Here is a 23,720-nt window from a genome sequence, read left to right on the forward strand (position 1 = left end):
CTGAAAACTGTCCAAGAAGCAATGTTACAGTTTGCGCTGAAAACTACTCTTTGGCTGAAATGGAGAGTCGTGGAAAACAGGTAATTACCCAAACTTTGTTCTTGGTTTACTCTCCTGCTCTCTCTTCACTTTAAAAGATAAGTCCTCTCTGAATCCATTCAAATGTCTGGTAGACAGTGCAAATCCTTTTGGATGAGGGGGGTGGAAAGGGGGGTCTCTCTCTCTCTCTCTCTTCCTCTCTCCCCCCCCCTCCCTCCCTCGCTCTCTCTGTACTTCTCCCCCCCTCTCTGTCTCTCTCTCTTTCTCTCTCTCCCTCTCTCTCTCTCTCTCCTTCCCCCATTCTCTCTCACTCTCCCTACTTCTCTCTCTCTCCATCTCCCTACCTACCTCTCTCTCTCTCTCTCTCTCTCTCTCTCTCTCTCTCTCTCTCTGGCAGCAGAGTCTGCTCTGTTGGCAGGAGTGACCAGAATAAAAACAGCAACACCAGACATAGGGGAGGAAAAAAAGCAAAGTGATCCATTGAACCAAAAGTCTTTGCCCTCTCTTAATTACGTCGTGTCCCACATCTTTTCTTTTTTTCCCCACTTTAAAAAAAAAAAATTATACACTGTTGAAGACTGTTGCAAGTGGTACAGTAATTAGCTAGAGGAGAATAAAACCAGCCGATCGGGAGAGGAGTGGTGCATTTTGGAGCGAGATGGCTAACAGGAAGGTTCTATCACTCCTCTACGGATTCTTCCTCCTTGCTCTGATTCAACCCTCACTTCAAGGAGGTAGGTGTGTGCCTGGGTGAACTCACCCATGACCTCTGCCCTCCAGAACTGTAACAGAACAGGTGCAGGTCTTTTTCTCTGTGTTTCTCTTTGCTGTTCTCAGTTGTAAACTCAAACATCTTTCTCAAGTGTCTCAGTTCTGTCTATTGCACAGTGAACCGCGTATTTTATGATTCATATTTGTCATATTAGTAATGGTATTCTGACACTGTTGTCTTTTTACTTTTGCTACCAAAGTATATTTTCAGAAAGTCTTTTAGATTTGTATCTATAGTAACGGTATGAATATAACAGTTATGAATAGAAATCATATTCAAAACATGTTCTTAGTTTGGACAACATGCTTCACTGACTCTGATTGTAACATTGTGATATATTTTTGATTGGTGGATTTGTTTGAACATAATATTTTCATCAAGCACTTCTGATGATTTAGGAATGTTTAGTCTATCCAACTCTCTGTATAAGTGTCCTTGGATAGCGACACGATTCGATGTCCAACTTTCCATGCCTCTTTCAGTTCAAGATAACATTCTGTTCCATCGCATTGCAGATGAACAACACTCTGTCTCTTGACATAATTAAAACCACAGTTGTAATCTGCTCCTTATTTGCATGTCCTGTGCTATTGTAGTTGTGGCTAATATTGTCCAGGTTTAGATATTTATGCCTGCAGGGTGTAGAATGTTGTGGTATTTTTAGACAGCATTCTCTTTGTAAGACTAGATTCTGTGTTTAACTACAGATATCATAACTGTATCAACTCTGCGCCATGGCAACAGTCTGGCTCACATCTTTATTAGGAACATATTTCTTTTTTAAGAATTGTAAAGCATTCATATTGAGGATATATAAAAGGTAGTTATTGGAAAGATTGTTGGCTTTATTTGCTGACCTAAACTACGCCATAACAGTTTCCTTTTTAAAACTGATTGTAAAAACGGCACAAACATTGATCTCACTGGAAGCTCTAAAAAAAATTCTTGAAGTTATTTCAGGCATTTTCAGATTAAATTGTAATTGGCCTGCGTTAGTAGTGCTCATTAGGAAGGGTGAACTCTAAAGGATTAAGTCTTCATCCTAAACCCATAAATACAAAATCTGAGTGAACTGGTGTTGCGTAAAGTGACGTATGTTTGGTTTCAAGAGAAGGACCATTTCCAGCAGGTTTCAGTATTTGTGAGAGAAAACTGGCTGCAGGCACCAGAGGCTCAGATCATGTAAAGTGCAGTCTCATACTACAGCATGTCAGAGAGGACTCCAGCTGGTCTCTCTTGCCCCTCAGCTACATCATGTAGAATTACCCATAACGAACTCCCAGGTGGACAGCGGTGAGTCTGTGAGCGTGTGCGGGAGGCTCTTTGACAGATTTGTTCTGGACTCTTCCTGAGGTTACAATGTTCTGTTCTGCTCAGATGCCTCTCTGCTGCAGTGTGTATATTTGAGGTATTCATTTCTAACACACTTTGTAGGAATAGCTTATCTGTTGTGAGAGAGAGAGAGAAAAAGAGAGGTACTGTAGTGAGAGCTGCTCCCATTACCCTCTCCTTCAAGCCGAGAGTTTTCCACTCTCTGCCTCCCTCCCTGCTGCTTTGATATTGTTCTTGTTTTGTTTCTTGGCTGCGAGTCCTTGGGTTGTTTAGCCCCCAATTGGAAAGCATGTTAAAGGTCTGTGTCTGGTCTCTCCAAACCAGGCCAGCTCTTTAAGACTGATTTATTTATTTGCTCAAAATAATTCATCCTTGGATCATTAATGTATCTGTTTCACAGCTGTTAGCCAGGGTCCAAGCGTTCTCTCTAAGCTGTGTCAGATGGAGCTATGGTGGTGCTGCAGTCTTTTTCAGTCTCCTGAGGAGAATATTTTGCCCTTATATAGCCCTATATTTAACATCTTAATTGGCCTGATCTGCTTTGTTGATATGTATAAGACTACAGTGCTGACAGAAAAACTTCATCTGAATCCTTACGTTATGCTATGGAGATTGTACACCTGTTGCGCCCGCCCATGACAGTTCATGTCATTCAGTTGAGACATTATCTAGGCTTTATGATCAGTCATGTAGCTTTTTTAACTTTGTGGTTCGGTCGTTCTGTGGTTAGGGTTACCCTAAACCATACTCTCTTTATTTGAATTTATATGACTGCTTCTTACAAGTAAGTGGAAACCCCATTCGTCTGTTAAGCACCTGTGATATTTGAATGTATATGGAAACTGGCCAGAGCCTGTGGATCTGAGGATAGTGGTGAATCTCTGTGGTCATATATTTGCTCATCTAAAATTGCCTTTTCCCTTTTTGCACTGACAGCAGTTTTTTTTCTCCCCACTTCTTAACACTGACCTAAGCGGTCAGCCAATTGCCTCTACAAAACAAAAAGAGCTCAGTTCAGCTTTCGTGACCAGCTCAGGCAGAATTTACAGCATACTGTGGAGCCAGCGAATATCAATATTGCCTTAGAAGCCAAACTTTGATCTCCAGTGAACGTAAAATCCATCCATATCAAACTTCTCAGAGGTGCTGAAACCAGCTCCATCTGTGTCTTGAGAGCAACAAGTTGAGAAACCACCCCACCAGCCCAGTCTAAGGAAGTGTAAATTATCTGCAAGTTACATGAACCCCATTAACACTCAATCGCCCTTTTTTTAGGGGGTTTCAACAGAAAACAGTCTGCTCACACTTTGGAAAGTTGTCCTGGGAATGGATTTGGAGAGCGAGAGCTATGTGAATGTTTTTTTTCTCTGTGAGTGTAAATGAGTTATGGTGCAAGAGGGAACATCAGGGAATTAGTTTGTCAATAAATATGCAGCTTGTCAGGTGACCCTTTTACCCTGGGCAGGTACTCACTTCTTGGATGTTTAGTTAATTACTAGTCTCTACTTTGGTAGAGACTAACTTTCATCTTCTTTTTTTTTTTTTACATTCGGCAAACAAACAACATCTGTCAGACGGATAGAGTGAGAAGTATGTTATTCTGATCAAACTAAATCAGTGCTGACAACTTGGGGCCTCTTTCTCAAAGCCATAGTTTTCAGATCTAGTTAGCTGAATCCACTACAAGCCTACAGTCAAGACCTCTGTTAAAACTGCCTGTGTGCACAATTCGTATTACCTTGATTGGAGGTATTGAAGATTGTCCTTTTGATGGTATGTGTTGTGTGGTAAATGTGTTATTCTGTTGCAATAATCGGCCCATTAGGGACGAATAAAGTTGTTAAAGTTGGAACTTTATAACCTGTGTCTATGGAATCCACAACTAATGGAACTTAACCCTGAAATGTGTTGGTCACATAGGTCTGAGAGAACCTCATGTTGGTCACATAGGTCTGAGAGAACCTCATGTTGGTCACATAGGTCTGAGAGAACCTCATGAGAAGAAGCCCCGTTTCTGCTCCCTCGTGCCTCTGGAATCAATAACCTTTTTGGCACACACTGACTCTTCTCACTCCTATCACACCCTGACTCTTCTCACTCCTATCACACCCTGACTCTTCTCACTCCTACCACACCCTGACTCTTCTCACTCCTACCACACCCTGACTCTTCTCACTCCTACCACACCCTGACTCTTCTCACTCCTACCACACACTGACTCTTCTCACTCCTATCACACCCTGACCCTTCTCACTCCTATCACACCCTGACTCTTCTCACTCCTATCACACCCTGACTCTTCTCACTCCTACCACACCCTGACTCTTCTCACCCCTATCACACCCTGACTCTTCTCACCCCTATCACACCCTGACTCTTCTCACTCCTATCACACCCTGACTCTTCTCACCCCTATCACACCCTGACTCTTCTCACTCCTACCACACCCTGACTCTTCTCACTCCTATCACACCCTGACTCTTCTCACTCCTACCACACCCTGACTCTTCTCACTCCTATCACACCCTGACTCTTCTCACCCCTACCACACCCTGACTCTTCTCACTCCTATCACACCCTGACTCTTCTCACCCCTACCACACCCTGACTCTTCTCACTCCTATCACACCCTGACTCTTCTCACTCCTACCACACCCTGACTCTTCTCACTCCTACCACACCCTGACTCTTCTCACTCCTACCACACACTGACTCTTCTCACTCCTATCCTTCTCTGTGCTCAATCTCACACATGTAAATCAGAGCGTGTTCGCTCTTTACATGCCAAATGCCAAGCTTGTATTAAATATCAGAGTGTTTCCATTTCACGCCTCAACGTGTGTTTCTTCAGTCCAGACAACCTCAATTACGGGTTGGTTAGTAAAACAGTGCCAGAGTCATTAGTCTCTGTTTTATGACAAACGCTGTTAATGACACAAGCCTGACGAGCCGGCGGAGGATGAAAAGGGAAAAAATTGCAGCTCTGTTCCTTCCAGCCTCGTAAGAATTAAGAAGCGGGGTGAATTTGCACAGCGCTGGAAGCCAGTTTGCCTCTTTTGGCTTCGGCCAGGGGGCTCAGCCCCGGGACTTCAGAGGAATCTAATCCATTAATTCTCCCTGTCAGTGACACTCCGCTGGCCACAGTTGAAGGCGAATGAAATCATGGCAGATCGGATGGCACACCTCGGCTGTCAGGCAAGACTAGTGATGAATTACAGCGTTGCCCCGCCGGTTGGTCGATTCCCAATCTGATTATCTCGACTGTGCGAGCGAGCGCTGCTCCGGGTTTTATTGGAGACGTGTGTTGCAAGCACCTCTCTGGCCTAAACCCCTTCCTGGACGAGATGGGCTGCCAGCAACAGCTAACAGGATTAAGGTGACACCCTGGCGTCTCGTGGCTGGTTGGCAGAAAGCTGTACTGCATGCCATGGGGCACCTAGAGTTAGAAACACTGTAATCAGATCACATCTTCTTCTCTGCTGCTGGGGACACTTAAACACACATTGAACAAGGGAGGAGGGTAGGGGGGGGGGGCGTGGTCCGGGATGGATTAGTGACTAGTTAGGGCTTTGGGGGTTTGGGGGGTTGCGGGGTTGGGGTTTTGTTTTAACAACAGAGTCCAGACTTTCACCGTGAAAAAAAAGACAGAAAAAAAACGTGTTAGACTTAAAGTAGGATGCAAGATAAACAATGTGCACTGCACTGTACAATGGGCCTTGAGTTGCTCTCTGAGAAGCAGCAGCCCTCTGTAGATTGTGTTGTCACATGGTGACCTCTCTCAGCGCCAGAGCGAGCTGGGCTCCTGGGGTCGTTGGCAGTGAGCACTCTGGGGCCGCTACTGGAGATAACAGACTTATTCTGCCGCATTAATGCATTACTCCGTCACACTCACTGGCAAGCTGCTAACAGCTCCGACATACTATCCGTCTTTGGCAGTTTTATATTAAAACATGTTTTCTCACTGCTCTGCCTTTTAGCCATTTGAGAATAGAATAGCACGGCTGGGAAATCGCTTATCCAAACATCCGAGGCGTTACAGGACCTGCAGTGTGGAGTGATTACTGACATGCTGGTGATGAATTTGGAGTGTCACCATTTTGACTGTGCTGTCTGACTGTGAAGAGTGTTGTGGAAATTAGACCAGACTATGGGATGGATGAGCTGCTTTAATGGGCACATACTTCAAAAGGAGTGGACTGGAAATGTCCAGGGTGTAGCTACTTGACTGAACACGCATGTCACGTTTTATGATGTGTGTCCACAGATGGGCTGTTTAATGCAACCCACTTCCTTTACAAATGTATGTCTGACATTACAATGATTTGTGCTCTAACATGCTTCGGACTGGAATGCCCACAGGTTGATCATAAAGCCTTGATTTCAGCATTACATCACTAGGACAGTCTTATAATGTACCAGTGGAGGCTGGCGGAGGTAGAAATTACTCATTGTACTGCATGGTATTGGAATGAGGAAGGTTATCAAACATTTGTGTTTGATACCACTCATCATTCCATTCCATGTATTGCAATGAGCCTGTCTTCCGATTTCTACCTCCACCAGCCTCCATTGTACTGTACAAAGCACTTGCCCTCATCACAAGTCCTTACTATGGTGAGGAACAAGCATTGTATCATGGTATGTCTTTGCCGTGGAATCGGTTGTGGGTAAATGTCAACACAAGCGTCTCCTGGGAGATGTTTGGTCTAGGGGCAACCTGTGCCAAGTATTTCAACAAAGAAGCGCATTAACCCTGATGATTCATCTCAGCCAGTCTGCGGAGAGTGGAGCCGGCCTCACAAGACTGTGAGGGGAGAAGTCTCACTGGGCCAACATAGTAATGGGCCCTGTCAGGAATGTTGCTCAGCCCGGTGGGTTGTTTGACCATTCACTGTCCACCACCTGATCTCCCAGGTCTATACTACGAACCCCAGGCAGCAAATCCGAAAGGACGGTGTCCATGTTAAAAAAAAGGGAGGTCTTCAATGCTCGGCTCTCTTATAAAACATGAGATATTCGAAGCAGCTTGTCAGTGTTTGTTTTATGACGATCATAAAGCACCGTAATGAAACGGCATCTTTTCCCATTATGTGGGACGCATTTATATTATTGCTTTATTCCTCCTCTACATCAGGTCTTCTGCCTTATATTACATGATTAAGAGAGACATAAGAAAATACGTTTTTGTCTGTTACCCTGTCATGACAAATAGACCCTTGCAAGGGGACCGTTTAAAACCACAAAACAAATATGTTATGACATTAGACCCTTTTATCACTGCATAGATATAGACACAGGCATAAGCATAACCCAAACACACTTGAAAGGCCAATGATTTAGTGGAAATTCCAACGGAATGCATTACGTCAATTCAATGAAAATCGCACGAAAAAATAGTAGCCTGTTTTAATATTAGTTTCACATACACACGTCACAGATGTTTCTTTAGTAAACATGGCTTATTGGGTCCTTAGCATTACTCACGTTGGGTTTAAATCAGTGATGTAAACCAATGAAATCTATAAATGTTGAGTTTTGTTTTTGTTAGCACCACAGGTAGTACATACGAGTCATCGTTGGACCTTGTCCCATGCCCACATTCATATTGCTTTATAAAATGTCAGACATATACGTAGAAGGCTGTTTAAACTTCGATGAAAGATCGTGTACCATTTTGGAAGGGGCGAGGGGGGGGGTGCTCTCTTTATACCCTCAGTTCTGCTACTGCCGTGCACCTCTGGTTGCCAGAATAAGAGTCTATGTGGACATATTCATATCTGGTGCATCAAGTTGATTCATGTACCTCACAGAACATAAACGTTTCAAATGAGCAGGGCTATTTTTAAAGTTTCCTAGGATGGTTATTGAAAGTCAAATGTGTCTTTGGAACTGCTGGTCTTATCTTAGGCAAACATACCTTAGACTACTGGAATTTTGTCTGAAATTTCCATTGTCTGACGGTTGGACATTAGAGAGGACACCAAATAAGGAAGACAGTGGACATTGCATTGTGTTAAAGGGTCAATCTGCGATTCAGACAACTTTTTTTGGTAAACAGCTGAGGAATGGTGCTGGAGAAATGTAACCATTCTCAAATTACAATTACATTATTTGCAAACAATGGAGTTACAAAGCCTATATTTTGGCAGACAGTTGAATTAAACGTATGAGGCATTTATAAGTTATGTTCTTCAAGAATCAATGACTATATATAATTTTTTAAAAGTATGCACCAATGTTTATGATATGTCTCTATACTTGTGTAGCAACTCTGTCATTACTTTTAATAACATTGGATTACAAAAGCATTAGTTAACATTACAAAATGAATCAGTAATTGCTTTGTAATTGTATTGAAATGGTGGTGCATAGTATTGGAATTCAGCAGTTTGATACAGTTCCGTATTCAACTTGTGTAATAAAAACAAACCGTTCAATTCCATAAATCATGTTATCATCTAATTACTATGTAACATGTTAATACATAACATGTTTATACATAGTGTTACAACACAGGTATAGGGGCACATTAATGTAAAGTACAACCGTGATTTGGCACGATTTTTGCTCTGTCCTTCAACAAAGTGTGTGTGATAATGTGATCAAATGTGCCTCTGCAATGCATTTTGGAACCAAGCCAAACTATGCGCTGTTTGTTTAAATCGGCAATAACAATCGCAGATGGTTACCTATAACGTAGCTTACATTCCTGTCACGTTTATTGCAACATCTACAAACATTCTTTCAACCTTATGGAGAATGAATTCACAGCTGTTGCAAAAACTTTTTTCAGGCGTCTTTTGTAAACCTATAGAGAAACACAGTGTTCAACCCCTGGCGGGGTATGTCTCAGCCAAGACACCAGAGGGTCGAAGACAAGTGATGACGAGATCAGAACTCTGCTCCCTTTTTTAAAAAAAAAACAGTTCTGTCTGTGTGTCATGTCTTTATTTGACTTTGCATACTTTACATCGATGCTCTGCTTCACAGATGTGTCAGGGAGGCTGGGGCTGGGGCTGGGGCTCAGGGCCTGGGCTTGGCTGTGGAAAGGACAGGTGGAGAGAGAAGGTGAGGGGGGGAGAGCTGCTATCAGATAGATTTACTAGTTTCATTCTTTCCTTTGACCCCCCCCCCCTCCCCCCAACCCCCTCCTCCCCCCACCCAACCACCCTCCGTTTCTTTTCAAAGTGTTCTGGAAAATATAATATAATGCGCAGGCAGGTGTGACATGTAGGCCGGCCGCCACACGTCCGATAGATGTATGAGTGCCAGGAAGCAGCGAGTCTGCTCCACTGCACGGTCTGTCTTAGTTTCAGGATGTGAGCCTTCTTCTTCTTGACAGCAGTCAGAATCTTAAGTAGGTCTAGTCAGAGAGCTGTTTGGGAGGGTGACCTCAGTGGCCACACAGGCAGAAACACATTCATTTAAGTTTGATTTACTGACTGACTGACTGATTGATTGATTTATTGATTGATGGATGGATGGATCCAGTTATGAATAGATGGATGAATAGATGGATGGATGTGTGGATGGGTGGATGTGTGGATGGGTGGATGGATTGATGGACTGAAGGATGGTGAATTATGTAAAAGTCAGCTGGCTGGAACACACAAAATGTTCCAAAAGTGTGTGTGTGTGACTTAAATGTGTGACTGTGAACGTGTGTTCCATAGACTTCCAGTTGTTTAATTTTCCTGTAAAAGTGACCAATTATTAGACACCCAATGCAGGGTCAACCCAAACGCAGTATTACTCACCAGCTTGTCGTAATTGAAGTAAAATACTCACCCATAGCCAGTCTTTCATGTCACGAACAGTGCCTTTAAAGAGGGTGTCAGCCATTAGTTATGGAGTTATTAGGGGAAAACCCATCAATGACTATGGGTAAATGAGGCAGGCTTTGGATACAAACACAAAGTCTGCCCTATAAATTACTAATTTGTTTGCCATCCAGTCATTAAATGTTCCTTAATTGTGCCATTATTTGAATGCATTTCGCTCAACAAAACTCCAATAAACTAAGGGTGTATAGGGTCTGTGTAGACGTTCAATGATCATACATAGAGGGCAGTAAAAGAGGTACAGTCGACTGTTTCATTTGCATTCAGCTCAATACTTTTCAATTTGTGTGGGCTGGCTGTTATCTCTGGTATTGATATTGCATTCATTTGAATGGACCAAATAAAACCCATTGCCAGCTTATGGTTAGTAAACAGGTTAGTGCTTATTTCTTCTGGCTAATAGTCAAGTATGAACTAAAAACATACTGTCGTAGGCGGATACACCCTCTCCTTTGTAAATACAGATTTCATGGATAGAACGAGTCCATCCAAACGCCAAACAATTGAAGCGGTTGACGAATGGAAGTTACCAAAACATGTTTAATCGTCCTAGACTAAACAAGACGTTTGTAAACATGCCTGAGAAGATAGCCAATACGTTTTTAATTTGGAAACCTTTTATTATTATTATTACTACTACTACTACTAATAATAATAATAATAACATTAATAATGTATTACATTTCTAAAGCGTTTTTCATGATACAAGAATAATCTCAAAGTGCATAAAATAAAATAGAAAATAGAAAAAGAAAGAAAAAGAAAAACAGCAAAACAAATATATATAGTATATATATATCATAAAAGCAGCAATAAAGTCAAGGAGGAAGGATAGGCCAGCGGATAAAGATGCATCTTAAGGCTTTAAAAGCCCCAACAGTCTGAACAGCCCTTAGATTGTCAAGAAGACAGTTCCAAATGCGTGGGAGGAAAAAGCATGGTCCCCCATTTTAGGCCTAATCTTGTGACTGGAACTTTTTGGGACTCTTCTCTGTCCCAAAAACGGAACAGGGTATAAGTTTGTCAGAAATCTGCCACCTCTGGCCATTGCAGCGAAATTCAGTTCGAAGTTCTAAACAACATCATCCTCCCTAATGATAGAATAGCCCCCGCAATGGACTTGCAGTGTCGGACATTAGCTGTTGTATTTCTGCATGCGCGCCTGATTCGAAGAGGCAGCCACCAGAGACAGAAAGGTGAAAATCAGTGACCACAGAGTTCACTCCCCTAGGCAGTACAAACACCCCAGGCAGTACATGTTTATATGCAAACCGATTGTTATGCAGCCCTATGGGAATTTTGGGTATTTCCTAAACTCTTTGTATTTTCATTTTGTTTATTTTCTTTTCAAACATGTTTTCCAGAATGTTAAAAAAATTTAAATAACGTTTACATGCATTAAAAATATGTATTAGTTAAAATGCACTTACCTGGAGTGAGGACCAATCAGGAGTCGGGGGTCAAAGGTCAGGAAGTTGGAGGGAGACGAACGTTGGGAGGACGCGAGGAGAAGGAGTCGGGATGGAGAAAGAGAGAGACATGAGTGAGAACTGCGCTGTGGACTGCCATGTTAGAAGTTGGTAAAACACCAAGTTAATGCGTGGTATAGTAAATGTGCTTTAAGACTGCACGAAGAGTGAGTTTATAGACATTTTATTTGAAGTTTACAGTGTAATAGTTTAAGGTCTCCACGATCCCGAGCAACGTTACAGGCCTGCCACGTGTCCTCCTTTGACTGCGACTTGCGGTTTGGGTACCCATTCATTTCATTGAGCATTTATTTAGTCATTTGCCGGCTTAGCGTTAGCTTCAGGTGAAACTGAATGTGTGTGAATGTGTGGTCATTGAACTGAATTGTGTTTATTTGTATTGCACTTGAAAAGCCATACCAAATCATTTTACTTTTATACTCAAACTGTTTATATGTAAATGCTATATCTTTCAGTAAATAGTTGAAACGTATTTCTGTTGAAGACTTGCATTTCATTGGATTAATAATTATTGGTGGAATGTGAAGAGGTGTAAATGCTAACCATTAGGTAATAATTAGGTAATTACATTAGAGCATAAATTAACAATAGAGAGAGAGATCTCTCCCTACATAGGAATTCGGGGAGCGCACTCCACACTAATAGCCAGACACGCTAGGGGGCGCTACATAAAATGGAGGCTCTGCTGAGATAGTCGTGAAATTTATCAAGGACAGCCCATTTCAGCGCAAGGAACTCTAGCTGATGTACAGGGTATCGCTGTTCAGGAGAGCTCAACTTTCTGCTGGCGAACGCCATGGGTCTTAACCCTTCTGGATGTTCCTGATAGAGTGCGGCACCAAGCCCTTTGAAACTTGCATCTGTGTGTAGGACATATGGCTTATTGGCATCAGCAAATGCCAACACTGGTGCGTTAATCAGACACTGAATGATTCGATTGAATGCGTCCGTGCAGGACTGGTCCCATCGGTCATTGAATGGTTCTGAGTCTTTAAAGTAGGTCTTGGTCTTGTCCAGGACTTGCTTCTTTCCATGCCAGGTAGGTGCATAGCCCTTTGTCAGTTCCGTGAGGGGCCTGACGATCGCAGAGTAGTTCGCTATAAAGCGTCTGTAGTACCCACAGAAACCTAAGACAGGAGCGCAGCGACTTAAGGTCTGTGGGCTTAGGCCACCAAGCCACTGCTTCTAGCTTTTCAGGGTCAGTAGCAACTCCCTCAGCGGAAACTATGTGACCTACATACTTGACCCTGGGTTGACAAAATTGTTATCACTATGGGCTTGTCTTGATGGCTCTACTCTAAGAACTGCAGCAGGGAATTCAGAGACTTTAAGCTTATGGCCTGCCATTTGCTTTTGCAGGTTCTTCACTTGTTTTCTTAAGGCAGCTACTTCACTATCATCGCCTGTCTCTGGGGTGGGCACTTTTGTCAGTGACACAGCTATCTGTTCTTTTCTCTCTCCTACAACTTGGCAAGGCAAAGTTCTCATGGCAGTGAACATTGACTTGAGTTCTTCAATTTCTGATCTCAGACGCTCAAAGTCATCCTGTCGACTGTCCGTAGCAGGGTTTGTGTGAACTCTCTGGACAGATGTGTTCAGCTTCATCCTTGAAGACTCGTACTCTTCTTCACTTCTGATCTCGCTCAGCAGTTCCAAGAATGATGGAGAGTTTTCCTTCCTTTCCCTGAGTTTGAGCTGGACAAGCATCATATCAGAGTGGACAGCACCTCTCAGCAGCTGCTCCACTCGAGCACGGTCAGCACGGCCTGTAGGGAGACCTCCGCGACGAACCACCTTGGTCAACGACAACTCTAAACGCCTAAGAAAGTCAGACAACTTTTCCTTTGGCTGCTGCTGTAGCAACCTAAAGGCAAAATACAGGTCTTCACCTGTCTCAGCAGACCCAAAAGCACTCTCAATGGCTTCTAAGCACTGAGCAGGACTAACCTCTGGATCAGCAGTCCGCACAGCCTTTACAACAGCTAACGCAGGACCTTTCAGACTTTCCATGATACGCCGTTGTTTCTCCTTAGTGGAACACTCGCTCTCCTCGACCATCAGACGCGCATGCTCTAACCAATGCTCAAGAGACTCTTCTCCAACTGGAGTTGGCAAAGTACCTGAGAACACTCTCAGACGACGGTAACTGCTGTTCTTGCCTGACGGTTTCCCCATCTTAGTCAACAAATCACCTACCGCTCGAATAATAGACTCATTAACGGGTTATCAAGAACAGGACTTTCAGAAGCAATAACAATTTTCCACTTTTCCGTCTTGCCATCCGGCAACAGTTCAGGAGGGACTTTGGTGGGGTCCACCGTCTCTTTACACTCGCACAGCACTCTGTTCAGCTTCAGACTAAATGTCCGTCCTCTCACTCGCACTCAGCCTAAGGCTTTGATAGTTCCTATGACTTCTTCAATCTGGGCATTCTCAACGTCTTCTGGAATCAGTACCATGAGGGAATGGGCATCATCCAACTCTTCTCTTCTGCACCAGTCTTTGAACTCTTTGACTAATTCTGCAGTGCTACACTGAGTCCCCATTTTCTTTTAGGTTTTTAGCTTCTCAATAAACTATTTGACTTATTTTCTTTGAGAGGCTAATAACAAAGTACAGGCTAATGCTAACAGCTATTAATTTAGATTAACATAGGCTTTTAGCTTCTCAGTAAAGTATTTGACTTAATTTCTTTGAGAAACTAACAAAACATTAACGGCTAATGCTAACGGCTATTAGCATTAAATTACTAATTACTTAATTGCATATATTAAGATCCCGGACAAGCCCCCATTTTATGTAGCTCCCCTAGCCTGTCTGGCTATTTATGCTCTAATGTAATTACCTAATTATTACCTACTTGTTAGCATTTACACCTCTTCACATTCCACCAATAATTATTAATCCAATGAAATGCAAGTCTTCAACAGAAATACGTTTCAACTATTTACTGAAAGATATAGCATTTACATATAAACAGTTTGAGTATAAAAGTAAAATGATTTGGTATGGCTTTTCAAGTGCAATACAAATAAACACAATTCAGTTCAATGACCACACATTCACACACATTCAGTTTCACTTGAAGCTAACGCTAAGCCGGCAAATGACTAAATAAATGCTCAATGAAATGAATGGGTACCCAAACCGCAAGTCGCAGTCAAAGGAGGACACGTGGCAGGCCTGTAACGTTGCTCGGGATCGTGGAGACCTTAAACAAAATGGTCGCTTCGCGCCATTGAGCAGCAAACAAAAGTAACTCACTGCCGTAGTGCTGGTCGTTGTCGTTCATCCACGCCGCGGCAACGCGGTTCTGGCGATGCAGGTGGTTGAAGATGTCAGCAAAGCAGATATGGTTCTGGAGATAAGTGCTTCCTCAGACGATGCACAAAAGGGCAACCGAGCAGGCTACTCGCTGGCAAAGTCCTCTTAGCTAACTCGTGCTGACTAGCCGTCCGCTCTTTCTCCTCGGTGAAAACTCTAACCGAGTTCTTCAAACCCATCCACTATTACACTGTAAACTTCAAGTAAAATGTCTATAAACTCACTCTTCGTGCAGTCTTAAAGCACATTTACTATACCACGCATTAACTTGGTGTTTTACCAACTTCTAACATGGCAATCCACAGCGCAGTTCTCACTCATGTCTCTCTCTTTCTCCATCCCGACTCCTTCTCCTCGTGTCCTCCCAACGTTCGTCTCCCTCCAACTTCCTGACCTTTGACCCCCGATTTTAACATTCTGGAAAACATGTTTGAAAAGAAAATAAAGAAAAAAAAATACAAAGAGTTTAGGAAATACCCCAAATTCCCATAGGGCTACAGTTAGGTAGTACAGTCCATTTTGGAAAGCATTTTTATTTCTTTCAAGGGATCTCATTCCCTGACCGCTACCGGTTAAACATAGTCCTTACAAGTTACTTTACTTTCAGAACGCTGGAATGTTACATACTGGACCTTTAAGTCCTATTAAAGCGAAAACTCCCAATCTGCAGCATGATACTGATTCAGGCGATTTCTTCATGGTGTTGACTGGTCTTCATCCCATCTGACTGTGTGTGTGTCTGAATGTGTGTGTGTCCCCAATTCCATGCATTTGAATATACTCATGTGACCACAGAACACTGAGGGAATACACTGAGACTGAGCACAACATGATGATGATGATGATGATGATGATGATGAGAAATACATGGATTTACAGCACAAATCAGTAAACTAACTAACAGTAAACCAGTCAGTAAGTTAACTTAGCAGCCACGGTCAATTATTACCATCTATGGCTGTCTCTGTGAACCCAGTGCACTGTTGGTACTGCCCAATGATGTGGTACTGTACAGAAGGATGCGATGGTATCCCGACTAGGGAAAAATTGGAGCAGGAGCTGCCTCTCCCCTCCCTCTCAACCGTGGGACAGGAAATCCTCCCTTTGATTGTGAAATGAAGGCCTGGCCCGGGGTAAAGTGGAGAACAATCACTCCACCCTGGTACAGTACCTGGGGGCTCTGCCATGGAGTTGGCATCTACTGAGTGGATAAGGCGAAACACACACACACACACACAAATGCATATACATTCCACAATTTTTCTCTCTCTCTCTCAAACACGCCTCAAAGTATGCAGTATTTTTTTTCCATTTAATTTAGGGACTCTGGGACTGCTTTTTTTCAAAATGTTGTAATCTTTTACACTAGGCAGAGCTCTCTGGCCATTTAGCCAGCGTGTCTTTTCTTTCGTTCAGAGCCTTGAGCTATGTGTGAGTTTAGCAGGTTCTCAACAGTCAGCCAGCAGTGAAGACTGCAAGGCCAAACAGTACAAGACCTGATCGCCCCTCCACATGGGATCGTCCAACTCCCACACGGGATCATCCAACTCCCTCACCGTCCCAATTAGAACCAGTTCTAGAGCATCTTTTCTCTTGATTGGGTTCAACCGTGAGGTCATTTGTTATCCAAGGACAAGGCCGCCGCACTCTTTCAAATAAACCATCACTCAAAGCCGTGTCTTATACGCATTTCTAAACATTGTGTTTTTAAAAACAAAAACGGTCATAAAAACCATGTTAGGGATTGTGTTCCGTAGCTCAGAACCGTACAAATCCCTGTTGGCATCGAACGTTTGTTGGTTGAGAATAGAATTTCTTTTTAAACAAAAACAGACCAGATAGACTAAATATTTCCCCCCTTTTCTAATCTGATTTTCTGTGCGATTTGGGGGATTTGTGTAAATATGGCCGTGTTGTCCTCAATAACCTCGCCCTGCCTCAGTACCAGTGACTCAATGTTGCTTCAGCACCATCGTTTCTTGCTCCAGTGTTGATTTTCACAGTTTATGTTAACTTTCCACCAGAAATGAATCCATGAGTAGGGTTATTAGCACTCTTTGTTCCATTTCTTCATGGCCCAGTTTGGTTGTGGGATGCCAGAATCACTCCCCACCCCCCTCTTTCTCTCCCTCTCTCTCTCTCTCTCTCTACCTCTCCTAACCAACAGTTAGGAGGTTCTTATGTTACAAGGTCCTGTAGCTGTAGCAGACACAAATCCCTGATTTGAGTGGCTCTGATGGCTCACTTGCCTTGGAGGCAGAGTCAACAAGGATGTGACTGTGGTGACACAAAGCCTCTTGGGTTGCCACTGCATGTAAAAACAGCTCTCACACACGCACACGCACACGCACACGCACGCACGCACGCACACACACACACACACACACACACACACACACACACACACACACACACAAACACACACACACACACACACACATATGCATGCACACAGGCATGCACACACACACACAAACATATTTATTGTACATTCTACCTAATTTTGCTCTCTGCTTTCCCCATGAGCCTAAATTGAACATGACCTATTGAGAAATTCAGAGAGGCCCTCTCCATGTATGTCCCCTCATACTACCAAACTCAAACCGACAGTAATACCTTGTTACATTGGACAACCATACCGAAGCACAACATTTACTCCATATTCACTAATAAACACACGAGGGCCTTTGACATGTGGCTCAAATTAACTGGCCTCCCAACACATGTAAGACTCATTAAATATAATCTCCATGGTCGTAAGGTCCCCACTTCTCTATGCACCGTGTGCCGGTGATACAAACCAGGTTTTCCTTCAGAAATACAACTCTATAATTGAGGCCTGAGCTCACCGGTCCCAGTGGAGAGCTGTTCGTCGTCCCAGAACAACCAGAGTCGTTTGTTTTCCTCTTTTGTTTTTGGTTGTTGTTCCTTCCACACATGAGGCCGTCATGTCTGGGATCCAGAACGACCATCTCAGGATTGGTGCATGGCCAAAAATCAGGAAAGAGAGAGGGAGTGTGGGGGGTGAGGGGGGCGGGGGGGGGGTGAGGATGCAGCGTTGAGGCTTGGTGAAAGTGGGCCTCCAACTGCAGAACCTCATCTCACAGAAAACAACCTTGTTTCTTTCCAGATGAATCAACTCCCAAACCATGTGTGTGCTTTGACACTTAGTGTGCCATTGTTTGACCCTGCACTGTGTCATGGTTTTGACTGTAGGTGAAGGGTAAAGGTCTAGGGTATCGTAGTAGGCTCAGAGTTTGGTTTATGGATGGGATTCAAATTTGGGTGCACGACAGGTCTACGGTCAATAATATGTGAAGGCTATGATGTGAACTGTGATATAAGATAAGGGCTACAGTATGCATTACCATGTACATTTGGCGGTTTTACACAAGTGTCCCTGACCATCACCACCAACCATGTGTTCTGTTGTTCCAGGTGTGTATGTGCCGGCTGGTGCTGGAGTCGGAACAGGAGGTGCTGGACCAGGAGCTGGTCTCTACCCAGGTACTGCAACACTCCAGCTAAAACGCATCTCCTCATTATAATGCATGGAATGGAATGAGGAGTGGTATCGAAAACACAATGTTTTCATGGGAGTTGACCCCAAAGCTTCTATGTCTATGTCTGACTAGTTCACCGCTCCGATCTTTGGTGAAATAACTACTGTAGCATTTAATAGAACTGAGAGGCATCACCCGTCAGGAGACAGGAGAATGCATTGAAGCCACAGTTCAACTAAATAATATACCCCTCAGGGGAGGCTGCTGGAGGTAGAAATCAGGGGATGGGGTCATTGTAATACATGGAATGGAATGAGGAATGGTATGAAACACACGTTTGATACGATTCTTCATTCCATTCCATGCCTTACAATGACCCTGTACTCCGATTTCTATCTCCACCAGCCTCCACTGATATTATTACACAGTACAGTATTTCTCCAACTCAACCACAGACCAACTGCCGAACATCCCCCCTGTGCCTGTCCAAACCATGAGCCACCTGTAGCATTTAGGTTTAACTAGTGTTGATCACATAAAACATTAACAACCAGCAGGACAGTTGAACCACACACTGAGCCCAGAGCTCCAAATGGTCCGAAACGGCTTACTCATGTGTGCCCCTCTAAGCTCTAACCATTACCATCACATAGGGAAACCAAATATCCTCTGTCTTTTTTTTCCTCATGTGTTTCCCATTGTAACCCATTCCCTCTGGATCAACCATAGCCATGATCTCTCTAACAGCGCGACGTCATCATGTGTTGTTGGGCAGTGCGAACGGTGCGAGTTGCCATGCTGCACTCTCTTCACTTTGTGAGAGGTGTCTCTCAGGTCCTTGGGCAGAGATTTAGAGGCCCCCCAACCGCCCAGCTGTGTGGAGATATCTGGTCAGGTCAGCCACCCCTGGAGACCCTGAGCAAGCAGATGATCCAGTGGCGAGCTGAAACAAAAACGCCAAGCCTTCACTGTAACATAACTAATTTCTGCTCTGCTTTTGCTTGTTTTTTTCATTACCAGGAGCTGGGGGGATACCTGCAGGTTACAAACCAGCTAAACATGGTGGTGAGTATGAAGCAATTGTTGCAATACACTCCTCTGCTAGTTTTCCCTCACTCATTTAAGATTTCTAAGCTTCTAATTGTTTGAGATATTGATAAACCGATGATATTCAAGGTTTTATGGTATTGGCACGGAGCTATGAATGCAAGGACTGTGATCAAAATGACGGTTTTGACCACGCTTTGCAGCAACACAGTGTTTGTTTACAATTACATTGTTTACAAACAATGGAGTAAAACAAGCTTATATTTTTGGTTCTGATCGGCTAAGACAGTTAAGCTAAACCCATGAGGCATTTATAAGTTATATTCTTTAAGAATCAATGGCTATATATCATTAATTTAAAAGTAAAAAAAATTGATGTTCCAATCCCAGATTCCTCCATTAAAACCTCTGACTAAGTTCTACGCCACGTTGCTTAAAATCTGTGAAGCTGAACACAATCAATGAAACTAATTATACAGATGTTGGCTATTATCAAGCACAACACTGTCACTGGGGACAGAACACTTAAGCTCCAATGCATGCTGTTCATGAACAGGGACTGGACTGGTTACAAGCACCAGACCAAGCACCAGAGAGAGAGATAGAGAAAGTGACTTGGTCTTTCTGATCACATGTTCATAACATACTGTACTGTAAACCCAGGCCATAAAACCACACTCACTAGTCCAGAACCTCACCCACTGTTTCAGCAATCATGCTCATCAATAGCTTTGGCATGGTGATCGTAATGAGCAGGGGAGGCTAGTGTAGGTAGAAATTGGAGGACAGGCTCATTGTAATGCATGGAACGGATGTGTTTGATACCATTCCTCATTCCGTTCCATCCATTACAATGAGCCCATCCTCCAATTTCTACCTCCACCAGCCTCCCCTGGTAATGACACCCTGGTGTAGGTAAATACTGTGGTCAGACCCAATCACTGTCATTAGGAAGATTTACTAGGTGGCATTACAAGGTAGAGATTAAGGTCTGTGATGCACTGTTCTCACAGACCTATAAAACCACAGATGTTCATATGGGTGTGTGGTGGTGTCAGTAAATGGGTATGGAGGAGTGAGGGAGGTGTTGTGTTATTGTTGTTGTTGTTATTATTATTATTGTTATTATTATTATTATTACAACATTGAGGAGACATTGAAGAGAGACTATGATGATGATGATGATGATCATCATCATAGAAATATAATCATCATGTCTATGTTGAATGGGGATTACTGCGGTGGTGTTGTTGATGATGATGATGATAATGATGATGACCATGGTGATGATGAAGATGACTTATGCTGTGTTACCCCAGCAGGAGGTTATGGAGGGCGAGGTGTTGGTACTGGCGGTCTGGTCCCAGGTGGGGTCGGCTTAGGAGCAGGGGGGCTTGGAGCAGGTGTGTGTGGATTCATTTCCGAAATTCACATTTAAACACAGGAGACCTGTACAACAGTGCTGATGATCAAATATCATACTGTAGGCTAATTCAACTGGCCTGAATGATAGCTTTATGTTCACTTAAAATAAAAAAATAAAAAAAATACATCCGAAATTAAATACTTTATTTAATTATCTGGAAGTTTAATACCTTTAAAAAAACCTCTGTAAATTTGTTTTATTTCTGATCAAAAGTGAGATTGATTATGTGTTGCTCTGTTCAACAGGAGCTGGTGCAAAGGCGCCCAAACCTGGTAAGCTGGGAATCCATTTGGAGGGAAAGGTTTAGACACACAGTGTTCCATAGATATACAGTAGTTGGATATTGTAGATTTCCACAACGTTTGTCTGCTCCACTCAAACCTCGTAACGTATTGTGTCCCCTTTAATATGTTCATCCTTATGTCTTATAGGCACCCCTTCTCTATTTCTATAGCCTGTTACCCTCTTCCATTGTTTCCACCAGGGGAGGCTGGCGGAGGCAGAAATTTGAGGACAGGCTCATTGTAATGCATGGAATGGAATGTTCCATGCATTCCGACGAGCCCGTCCTCCGATTTCTACCTTCACCAGCCTCCTCTGGTTCATACGTATAGAGGGGATTATGAAAGCATACCAAAGGATGGGTGAGACCCAAACAGCATAGTTCAGTAGGTTAACAAACGGCAACCCCTCTTGACGGGGCTGTCACCCACATCTTCTTATCACCCCTTGTTTTCATCGTCGATGGTTCGTCCCTGCTCGGCAGCTGTTTGGGACGTCCTGTCTGGGTGTAACCGGTGCATTCCATTGAGGAGAAAAAGGGGACTCCGCCACTCCGTCACCTCCTTAACCCCTGTCGTCTTAGTCGAGTGATGATTGGCAGAGTGTGAACTCCCATCATCACTAACCAAACAATGGTGCCAATACACTGATTAATGTTATTGTAACTCTAGGTTCGGACAATATATGGAAACCTTCTTGTTGAAGTTTTCCACGGCCCTTTTCTCCGATAGGGTGCTGTCAATATTGTTCTTGCATTATTTCAGTATGCACGGTATTAGTGCATTAGCAATATGCAGCCCATTATTTAATTTCCTAAAGCAGCAGCGCTGATTCCATCTAAGCCACAGCTTTGTGCTGGGAAAGATAAGGAATGGAGTAACCGTCTTAAAAGTCAGATAAGACTTGGAACAGCTTACAGTAGGCTCCTTGTAGAGTGGTTTCCCCCCTCGTCTCTAACAAGTCATTGAGTTTCAGAGAGATGTTTTGTGCAAGCATTCTAGTATCGGATATGAGGTGGAAGTTGACCTTGGCTGGGGTCACCAGAGCATAGCTCGGGAAGTAATGCCCTGGCTTTCGTACGCGCTGGAGTTCTCTCTCCCTGGGCCTCCATGGCACAAATTAGATTATTGAGAAGAAAGGAAGCAGACCCAGTTACAGACAGCTCCCAGTTCTTTCCAAACAGGCAATGTACATCCTGTAACACGATTAAGAAGTGCTCTCTGACACGAATGTTGTCCCCCACCTTACAATTGAGGAAATCAACACATCTCCAGGCAAAGTAGGTTGAAGTGGAGCGGTTTAGGGTCAGCTAAGGTTGGAATGTAGGGAGAGGTCGGTAGTCACAATACCATTGTGCACTTTACAGCTGTATTTTGTTCATTCTTCGCTCATGGCCCACCTTGTATGGGCTTTTCATACAAGGTGACTTTTTGCATATTTCCACTCTGACAGTTGGGTGTTGACTGAGTCAATCCAGATTTTGCACTTTGTATGTTTTTACTCAAGGGCACTTGGGCTCGAAACCAGCCACTTCTACACACAAGTTTAGTTTTCAAGTTTCCGTTACAAATAATAATTTACTACAGTACACATCAGTAGAGGAGGTCTCATACAAATGGCAGTTTGGAGCCATATGCATCAATTAGCCTTATGTGTAAAAGCTCATATTTGGCTAGAAGTGCAGACAGGGATACGCCTAATGAAATCAACTGCTGCCAACATGTAGCGACAGGTTAGCCTTCCCCATTAACCTATTCAAGGGGGATTCTATTGCCCAACAGACATGCAGACTAGCTTTTAAAAACCAACACCTGTAGCTAGAATTCTTCTCACGTGCGCGTCTTTCCCTCTCCAAGACCCACTTCTCGTAACCTCTGTGGTGTGAGTGAAGGGAGCGTGTCTTTGCATGCCACAGACATACTATATACCTTGGCCATCCATCAAGAACAGCAGCTGCTGATCAAAGTAGTGTGACAGTTGAATCATCCAACGGGCTTGTGCCAAGCCGTCTTGTAAATGCTTAGGGTTAGGGTTAGTAAATGCTTAGCTAATTGTAAATCCTGTCAGCATCCGGGTTCGATGAGTCGTTGAGACCAGAGAAGGTAACATTCTCTTACGCCAGATGCTCTCTCCTCTCTTCCTACCCCTCAAGCGAAGGTGGATTCATTCATCAGACCTTCTTGTTCTCTTCCAAACCGTAGACAGAGCAGCTTGTTTTTTGGGCAAATGTTTTGCCTTTTCAAAATAACCTCTTGTCACAAACAGTTAGCTGCGATACTGCATAACAAAACATAATCATTATTGCTTCCCCCCGTGGGTGTTGAACTGTTGCTGTTATTTCATTGTAGGAAAACGATAGAATGTTTTGAATAGCGATGAGAAAAGACACACACAGTCTGTGGCGCCCATGGCTGTTTGTCTGGATTAACTCTCCCAGGGTTCAAGTGATTGAGCGGTGACACCCAACTGTGCTGCTCTCTCTCTCTCTCTCTCTCTCTCTCTCTCTCTCCCTCTCTCTCTCTCTCTCTCTCTCTCTCTCTGTGTCTCTCTCTCTCCCTCTCCTCCCTCTCTCTCTCTCTCTCTCTCTCTCTCTTTCCCTCCCTCCCTTCCTCTTCCTATCTCATCCTCTCTCTCTCTCTCTCATCTCCTGCATCAGTCTGGAAT

General features: G+C 43.5%; 1 protein-coding gene across 1 annotated transcript in view; it reads left to right on the plus strand.

Annotated features, from left to right (window-relative positions):
• Window positions 1-631: 631 nt before the first annotated feature.
• LOC310822404 (uncharacterized protein) overlaps window positions 632-23,720 on the plus strand; it is a gene marked incomplete at its 3' end in the record, with an annotated part of 56,299 nt that continues 33,210 nt past the window's right edge. The window contains exons 1-5 of the mRNA XM_083694742.1: window positions 632-773; window positions 18,237-18,305; window positions 19,322-19,366; window positions 20,668-20,751; window positions 21,020-21,046. Coding sequence (XP_083550868.1) covers window positions 698-773; window positions 18,237-18,305; window positions 19,322-19,366; window positions 20,668-20,751; window positions 21,020-21,046 — 301 coding nt within the window. The 5' untranslated portion in view covers window positions 632-697. The remainder of the gene's footprint in view (window positions 774-18,236; window positions 18,306-19,321; window positions 19,367-20,667; window positions 20,752-21,019; window positions 21,047-23,720) is intronic.

This window comes from Argentina silus (assembly GCF_951799395.1).
Source record: "Argentina silus genome assembly, chromosome: X".
NCBI lineage: Eukaryota > Metazoa > Chordata > Actinopteri > Argentiniformes > Argentinidae > Argentina > Argentina silus.